At 32.5% G+C, this 10,000-nt stretch overlaps 1 protein-coding gene across 1 annotated transcript in view; it reads left to right on the plus strand.

The window, feature by feature from the left end:
• LOC137620647 (uncharacterized) overlaps positions 1-10,000 on the plus strand; it is a 97,032-nt gene that overhangs the window by 61,099 nt on the left and 25,933 nt on the right. The window contains exons 6-10 of the mRNA XM_068350978.1: positions 1,190-1,537; positions 2,467-2,579; positions 2,789-2,962; positions 5,486-5,603; positions 9,863-9,937. Coding sequence (XP_068207079.1) covers positions 1,190-1,537; positions 2,467-2,579; positions 2,789-2,962; positions 5,486-5,603; positions 9,863-9,937 — 828 coding nt within the window. The remainder of the gene's footprint in view (positions 1-1,189; positions 1,538-2,466; positions 2,580-2,788; positions 2,963-5,485; positions 5,604-9,862; positions 9,938-10,000) is intronic.

The raw sequence follows: 10,000 nt of genomic DNA on the forward strand, positions 1-10,000 counted from the left end.
ACCAGAGATTAATATCTAGATCAGGTATAAGAAATTTAATAGACCTAAGGTTCCTGTCCAACAAATTAATACCTGCCAGGAGAACATTAGTCGAAACAAGGTAGAATGAAAGAATTAAAACACTTCTTCAGAATAGATTGATCACCGAAAATGTTAAAAGACTTCCTCAATAAGACATTTTTTTTTTTTTTGCGCAATCGAAGAAGAAACAGACCTAATATGTTTCTCAAAAGTAAATTTGCCGTCGAGAATCACACCTAAAATTTTAAAAGTCACACAAGTTAAAGAAACATTACCAATGATGAGATCTGGATGTTGAGGAGCTACTGTTCTCGACCTACTTACAATCATACTTTGAGTTCTGTTAGGATTCAACTTCATACCCAATAATTTGCTCCATGCACCAATTTTAGCTAAATCTCTATTAAGGAATTCACCAACCCCAGATTTACATTCAGGAGATGCAGTGAGCTCTTAAAGTCTCCATTCATAGAAAATTTTGCTACCACATTAGGATTTTAGCTTGGGTTATGAACAGTAAGGGTTTTTTAGCTAAAACACCAACATTACCAAAATTAATAAGAATCACTTAATCTTTCAACTCTAAATATCAGGAGAATTAGCTAAGATTTGGACTAATATTGCAGTTGTGTCATTCAAATTCTGGTTGCGTTGAACGTTTTGTTGTGTTATCAAAACATCACAAAAAATCCTTTTGCTTATGTTAACTTTGAAAGAATCGGTGTAAAAAATATAATTGCCAAGAAACTGCAAGCATAATCATTCAAATAACAGTAATGAATCAAGGGATGTACAGTAACAGTTAATCTTAATTAGATTATCTGTCATTTTTAAAAGTACTTTCACTTCATTTCTAAGTGAAACATCTTTGAAATTTATTTCATTATGCACATTTCAATGTCAACAGATGGTATTTTTATTCCAGTGCCAATGTTGCTGAATTTGCATTCTATATCAAACGCATTAACTATCTTACTTTTGTACATAAGAAATTCCCGTAATATAATAGTAGTAATAGCATAGTATACCATTACTAAAACTTCTAAAACCTACATATATTATTGATATTTATAGTGATTGCAAATAAAAGTAACGTCAAGATGGAAATACATGAAATCTTCAAAATGACATTAATTGGTGAATGCAATTCTTGAAATATCCACAACAGGGATCCCACTGCACACGAGTATCATTCGAATGAATCCTCCTCCAGTCACAACATTCCAACAGGACCTGTCACCTACTACAGCCAAAGCCATCCACATGACAGATCAACAGACACGGAACCACATAAACAAAAACCCCGCTTCCAATTTCCAGCAGAAAGGCCTGAGCCCTCAAATTATGCTGACCACCTTCAACAGAACTTCAAACCATCCAAACTATTGCCCCCAATAACAACAGGCCCACTTTTATCGACAGAGAGCCCAACTTCAAGTTTACCATCTAATGAATTACAAAGGCCCCAGCCACCTCCACAGCCCATGAGACCTATTAGAAGAAAGAATAACAGGAAGTTAGTTTTTTGTTTAGTAATTTATATATATATATATATATATATATATATATATATATATATATATATATATATATATATATATATATATATATATACATATATATAATAGATATGTACATAATATGTATATATACATATACATATATATATATATATATATATATATATATATATATATATATATATATTGTATATATATAATGGCCGAAGAAAAGTATTTTAACCCGTAATCAGTTAATAGCCTAATTAGCAATGTAATGTTCTTAAGAGAACCTTCTCTAGCCGTCTGCAAAATCAACTGTGCGATGTCCAATTAAAAAAAAAAAAAAACGTTTTAATCTTAATATATTAGCATGGAGTAATTTTTCGGGGGTGCTGCGATTTCCTCGTCTACTTTTCCACTTGTTTATCTTGAGCATATCAGCAATTTTCCATTAACATGAGCAGACTTCATAAGCAATTTGTTGTTTCACCATCAATTTTTCATTAACCCATAGAGAGAAGATTAACGCAGTTGCATTCGACAGTGAGAATTATGGTAATTGAAGTACTGTGAATTAGGATAACTTTCAACTTTAGAATAGCTTTACCTAACAAGATAGTAGATCAAAGTAAAACCACGATACCAAACTTCCCTCTTAATATATTGCATATCAACTTAGTACCCAACCATTACGCACTATTGATGAACATAAGAATATTTCATGTCAGCCATTCTGAAGAAAAGGGAAGAAAGCGCTTTTGGCAGCCCTTTAACTTAAGAACTTTATGAATTCAATCTCTGATTACCATCGTAAAATCTATCATGATTTTTAACATTGAAGAATTGTTAAATTTTTATTACGTTAATTTCAAAGAATTGTCTTTATAAGCATTTACCTAACATACATGTATCACTCAATAATATTCACTATCATGATGCACAGTGACAAGCTCCCAGAACACAGTGACTCTCCCCAGCCACCATATTCTTACTCGTCTCCACCATCTCCACCTAGAAAGGGACAGGTTGTTAATGCCCCTAGACCTGCATTGATGGGTAAGCGTTATTTGAAATTATTTTCATTATATCTAGGAAATATCATGTACTTGTTTCATATTATAAATTTTTTATAAAGGTTTAAAGCAAATTACTTATATCTCACAAGAAATGTCACTTAAAAATTCATAATAGCAGCAGTAATCTTCATAGTAAATCAGATAGGTAAAATTTTCTATTATTGAATTACCCATGTCTATTGGTTTTAGATAGGGTTTCAGAGCCCGTAGGAGATTCAACGGGACCTTTAGCAACGCTAGGAACCATCAGTAAATCTGGAGTGAGGTCAGAAATAGATCACAGAGCAGGAGCACCCGGGAGACATGATTCCTCAACAGAACACAAACTTTGGCCACCTCAAACAAATCCTGAAAGGTTACCAGGTGAGCTAAAGATTAATTAAAGTAGATGATTTTGTAAATACATACCAATTGTTACTACAATTAAGGATATACTAGATCAATATTCAGTGGATTAGTCAATAGGGGGTTTGAAAATAACTACAAATTAAGACTACACATTATCAGCTCTCTTACTTTACTGCCACTGCATGATTTTCCTACTTTTACACCCCTTAAGTATCTTTAATTTGATCATCAATGTACATTGTTTGCATTCTATGGATTTCTTCATTTTAAGAAAGTTATTTAAGTTTCTTTCTTATTAAACAATTACAACCATATTTTGTTCCACACTTTATTTCATGTTACCAAATTAAATCTATTTCCACGTTCTTTATTTCCCTAATTTATTGGTCAGAGTTAACACTTATTTATAGAAATCAAGAAATTCAGCCTAGGTAACAAAAACAATTTATACTGAGAACTGGCAATTAAGTATTTCTGGATTATATACCTTGTCTACAGCATCTCTAAAAGCCAATGGGTAGAATGATTAAAATAAATATATTGCAGCTTTAAAGATTTCAAATAAACTGTGTTAAAGAGCCATGATTCTCAGTGGTAGCAGTGCACTCTTCAATTGAAAGTACCAAATTCCCCAAGGCATGATTGTTAAAAGTACCATTGTGCTCTTAATATTAACGATAACAATGAAATTTCAACAATCATAAATCTTAAAGTAAGAGAAGCAAAGGACCTTAAAGATTAAACTGCATGATACTTCAGCACCTTTAGCAAAGTAAGGATGCCGATATGAAAAAAAAAAAGATATTGAGATTTCTCTACCAAGATAAGCTTCTGAAAAAATTATCAAACATTAAATTCCACGACAATTTACATTTTTACTATTATTGGCAATAATAATACTACTTTGCGCAATTGATCTAAAAATAGAATGGTCCTGAAATGCTTTTGATATCCACATGGACAACCGCTATTCTGACAATGGAAAAGCAAGAGATCAGAATCCTGCAAAAGAACTTCCTCGTCACTGAAAATGAGGGAAACGTTGCAAATTATAATTTGTTTTTTTGCACCATTAACGTAGTATTTATTCAAGATAACCAAATCTTCTAAAAATTTTAGAATTATTAAACATAACTTTGGCATGGCCCAATAAATTATGGAGTAAATTCACGATGAGAAAATGAACTAATCAACAGCTGTGGATCGGAAAGATTAAGATAATCCTCAGAATCCTGTTTTGCTTAGTATTTGCCCATGGTAATAGGACAAAGTTTATAACGGCAACAAGAGCTGTATCACCTGAAGACTGGCAATCCTACTGTTAGAGAACAGAAATGTTAGTATGTAAAGAAACTTTCTTGATGAACACCTGGCAATATAGATTCCACTACATATACAAAGGATACAAACTTTATATCGGCTACTATCTTAAAAAGTGAGAAGATCAAGGAATATTCCACATCTACAATGAACTTAATGCTTTAGCATCTTAACATCAACAAAGTCAAACTCAGCACTAATGTTGATAAATGGACTCATATCGAATATGAAGTGTGTATTGCGCATAGCTGGATTGATAAAGAAGACAATATCTAGTACCCACTTTACAGTATGAAAGATCATGCATAAGCTTCAAATAAGATTTTCACCAATTTAGTACTGGGGAGAGTATACAGTACTACACAATGTCCAATCATTTGACAAAATAACGTGATTACCTACAAGATAAATGACTATAGTCAGTCAAGGGGTGGTATTGACATCTTTAAGATATAACGGAAAAATCCACATTTACTTCACCCACTGCAGCCCTCTAAGCTGTCGTTGATTTTTAATGTCTCAAACCGAAAATCAAAACTAGGAAAATAATACCTCAGGCTGATAGATATTAAGGGAGGGAACACCAAACAGAAGCTGTTTATCCACAAAGGCTTCTTAAATTCATTATTGTTTTATTCACATGTTAAGATAATGTATTTTCACTCTACCATTTGTCAGTAACGCAAGATTAGACATATTAGATCTAAATCAAGAGATTCCTGGTTGGACCCCGTACATGAAGCCAAACAATTCCAGTGCTTTCGTTATAACTAATCACAGAGGGAAAATTATTTGCAGTAACCATCACTACTTCTAAAGAAACTTAAATCACAATTAAATTAAATCACAATTAAATTTCCAATCTTGGAATAAATGATACTATATACGAAACTATTTTGAAACATAAGTCAAACTTACAAAACAAAATGCAAAGATTTGAATGTAAGTTGGGCACTACTCACAATTGCTGATTTTATTGTTTATTTTACCCTACCTTTTCTGTTTCATCATTGTCACTACTCTTACATGTATAACTGTCATTAGTATCCTGTCCCCCTTTTGGCAAGAGATCAATCTGCAGATATAAGTAAATTATTTTTGCTAATAATTCTGTAAATCCTAAGACCATATTACCACACATTTTTTTTTTTTCATAATCATAGATTATATACTTTGTACATTCCCTGATGTTTTTTTTTTTTATTATTATTTCCTCAGGAGCTGCTTACGAGAAACAAAATGATCGAAATTACAACTTTGTTTCTGGAGAGGTATATACCCCTCCCCCTATTATTAAAAGACCATATACTAGGACCACCAAGCACTCTGATATCAGGTGAGAGAGAGAGAGAGAGAGAGAGAGAGAGAGAGAGAGAGAGAGAGAGAGAGAGAGAGAGAGAGAAATAGTGTAAAGTAGTAAAGTTTCGAAGATCCTTCATGTATTCAATTACTGAAGCATACTTAGTACAGTTCTGCAGTAAAGGAAATGAAAGAACTCTGTTACGTAGCAGTGTGAAAGCCTGGTATTTCCACTCAATATTAATGTCACTGCAATAGAGGAAGCAGACATTAATTCTAACATGACACGCCCTATGAAGACATCATGCATTCATTAAAAATTACGTCTAATATATGGTGGGCGAACAGGAAAAGGACACCAACGTTTTGAGAAACTGTCCAGAAGATATAAAAGACTTCGACTGGGTTAAAAACTCATTTACGTAGAATAGTCCCATAGGCAAAACTGTCATTCGGAGGCATATCTGCAGACGAAATAGAGGATACCTCCTTAAATAAGATAATGAATATGATGGTCTAGAATCAACCAAGTAAAAACTGCGATGAAGGAGAGACGCCATCACATCTTCCTTCCAAAGCTACCAAATTAACATAGAATGTATAACAGTTTTCTATACACGTGTATATATATATATATATATATATATATATATATATATATATATATATATATATATATATATATATATATATATATATATATACTGTATATATACTGTATATACACGTGTATCCAAAGTTTGGTCAATATCTTCATAAATGAACTGATAGCTGTAAGAAACAGAGAAAGAAAAATCCTTATACATTAAGTGAAGTTTTGGAATAAGAAAATGAGTTGTAAATGAACTGAGGAATGATTGGTGTTTGCAGGTGAAATTGAGCTGATTATGGACAGTGAAGAGAAGCTGCAGATACTATTAAAGGGCTTTGAAAGTATTAACAAGAGCAAAATGTGAGCATTATTATTTTAGTGTAGCAAAGAACGTTAACATGAATGGTGGAAGAATTTAAGTTTCTGGTGCATTAAGAGTAAGGGAGTAACTATAGTATAACAGATGATGGTAGGAATATAGATTGGTCACAGAAAAGATGAAGCAAGAAAGATGTAGAATATATGTAAAAGATTGGGTGGACAGATATTTGAACAGCCTGTATCAAGAGATTCTTAGACCAATTTTCCTATATAGAAGTGAAATGTAGATGTCAACTGCAAATCAAAAGAAAAATTTTGGAGTTGTTAATATTAACTGCCTGTGTAATATAACTAGTGTATGAAGAACTGAAAAGGTGATAGAGGTGGAGTTACATGAAAGTAGTAGAAGATTATCACCCGTATTTCTGTAATTTGGAAAGAAATTATGATAATAGGACAGTGGAAAAAATAGTATAATTCAGAATTTCATAGAGGTACTAGACGAGGAAGGCTTAGAAAGGGTCGAATGAATAGAGTTAAAAATGTCGAAGGAATGAGAGTGTGCAATTAGAGGTAACTGTACAATAGTAGCAGACTTTAACATGATATTGATAAGCTTTCCATGTACATGCGTGAAGCACTTAATGTTGTCTAATATTCTGCAGTTGAAAAATGAATGTAGCAGCAACTATTGTTGAGCCACCCTCTATGAGAGGAAACGGATTATTAATTGTTTAAAAAATATATCAGTGTTAGTACATCTGTGTATGATAATTGTTGGATAAAGATAAGAGATTCTTTGAGAAACATGGGCATAGATGAAAACATGCTAGGGTAGTCAAGAAAATATTAACGATGGCTAGAAATAAAATAATTGCGCGATAATGAGAAAGGACTAAGCTGTTTTACAAGGAAGTAAATTTAATTTCATTTATAAACATGTTGATCTCTGAGTAAGAACTATATATGTCAATAGGCTAACTAGAGTGAATGCAGACAGAAGTCCATCAAGCCATTTGAATCTTTGTTGAATATGGATACTAAAAGAGAAACCGAATTAAACACACAAGTATTGAAAAGGGTTACTGTAATTTTGGAAATGTTTTAAGAAGTGTCTTGATGTAAGGAGGGCAATTGTGATGTTTAGGAATGGAAAGAAACCAATTGTCGGAATACCAAGTGAGATACTACAGTATTAACATATATTTGGATGAGGGAAGTGTTCTTTAAGAGTGACAGGAATTTAAATAATAGTAATAAAAGTGACTGAAAAACTAGAGTTCTAAAACTGTACTTTAAAACATACCAGATAAGGTGTACAGTATAGTAGGAATTTGACTCAAAAAGAAGTAAAGATGGTACATGGAATGATAGGTAAAGAAGAGTAATGCCTTAATCAAAGAAACAGGTTATGTACAAGGAATTCAGGGGATGTTTTTAAGATTTTTTAACGAGCAATATGTGGTGTGAAATACTGAATGCCTTAGAATGCACTGGATAAATTGGCTGAGAAGGTCCTGTAAAGAGTAGGGTTCCCGGCTGTATAGGACCAGAAAAGCAGCCCTTAAAGTAAAGAAAAGTCAAGTAAGTAAGTTATGTGTATGTTAGAATGGGTCTAAAGCATTATGGCTGGTTTCGCATTAAGTGAAAAGACAAATATTTTTGTGTTCTCGTTGCAAAAAGTAAGAGAATAGACAATAGCTGTCTCTCTAAAATTGAGGAATAGAGGTGACAGACGGGACTGCAAGAATCACAGGATTATTGCAGCAAGGGATATAGATCAAACGTTTGTTATAAAAGTAAAGGGAAAGGCTGTATGCGACATAAATAGAACTAGAAACCATATATTCAATGGACAGAGCGACAGTGCGGATGTATTGTATTAAACTAAAACAAGAGTGTAGTTAAAACTTTTTTTGGAAAGTGAAAAGTGTAGAGAGAATATGGCTAGTTGTGTAAAGTGGAACAGAGATAAAAATGTATTCTGTCTATATGACTGTTCAATATTTTTATGGATTTGGTGATGCCAGAAATGGAAAAGAAATTAGTGATTCTGTAAAGTTGTGGAATAAGAAAGTAATTTGTGAATATAGTGTCTCATGAGTGTTTGCAGGTAATACTAAACTACGTAAGGAGTGAAGTGAAACTGCATGATTAATGTAAAAAAGAATGAGTTAATGTAGGTTAATGAGAAGCAATAAAATAGTGGATTAAATGTTAATAAAGATGCTGGAAGAATGTAAGCAGCCAATCTGTAAAGGCTTTTATGTGTAAATGTAATGGTTGGTGATAGGATGTGAAAAGAGGGGAGTTTAAGGCTAGGGGAAGCATGAATGACAACAGGATGCCAATTCTCTTTTATTGTAGATGTTAAAACGTTTACCTTGGCTAAAAGGATGGGTTAAAGTATTTTGAGTTGGCGGAGTTAGGTGGAAATAATAAAGCACCTTGGAGTAAAGTTCGCATAATTCCAAAATAATAAGAGGGAGGGAAAGAAGAATAAGGTGTTGGATACATGGTTTGGAAGACTGCTGTAAGGAAAGGGTCTTATCATCCAGGAAGCACAAGGGCATGCAAGACAGAAGTGCATAATGATTTCTGCAAGGGGGTATTCATCATAATGAACCTACCTGTAAGGAGAAACACCATAATGCGTATATATATATATATATATATATATATATATATATATATATATATATATATATATATATATATATATATATATATATATATATATATATATATATATATATGTATATATATATATATATATATATATATACTTATATATATATGTATATATATATATATGTGTATATATATATATACATATATATGTATACATATATATATATATATATATATATATATATATATATATATATATATATATATGCGTGTGTGTGTCAATCAAACAATTTCAACTTTTCTTGTAATATACACATCAGTTGGATGTTATAAACTTTGATGGGCTCAGTAAAACGCTATGAAACTGGACTAGATCCATTGGAAATCAAGATAAACGCATTAGATAATGACTATGAAGTGAAGTGGGTATTTGTACGCCCGTCGTAATGATAAAGAAATGTATCTCAACTTATTCGACCCTGACCTAATCCAACCAAGGATACAGCCCATCCCTTTACTGGGGAAGGGAGGCTGTACATAACCACTTCCCTTTAATTATTATTCATAATATAAATAAACACGAAGATTATTTTATTAATCTGGTTATCATGACATCTATTGATCCCACATGAAGAAGTCAACCAATACAAAAACGTTCAACTGAACCAGAACGTTTTTCTGAATGGCATATAACTGTGATGACCCACAGTTCGAGTAAGTTCACTAACACTCTCTTTCCTTCATGTCCACAGAATCACTACTCGTCGGCCAGGTAACAACCTTCCAATTATCCCATTTCAGGAGAAAGCTTCGACCTACGTTCCAAGGTCAGTTCATCAGGAACAAGAAATTTTGAAGCACAATGGAACTTATCAGTCTCTTTGTACACT

This window comes from Palaemon carinicauda, chromosome 2, assembly GCF_036898095.1.
Source record: "Palaemon carinicauda isolate YSFRI2023 chromosome 2, ASM3689809v2, whole genome shotgun sequence".
NCBI classification, from domain to species: Eukaryota; Metazoa; Arthropoda; class Malacostraca; order Decapoda; family Palaemonidae; genus Palaemon; species Palaemon carinicauda.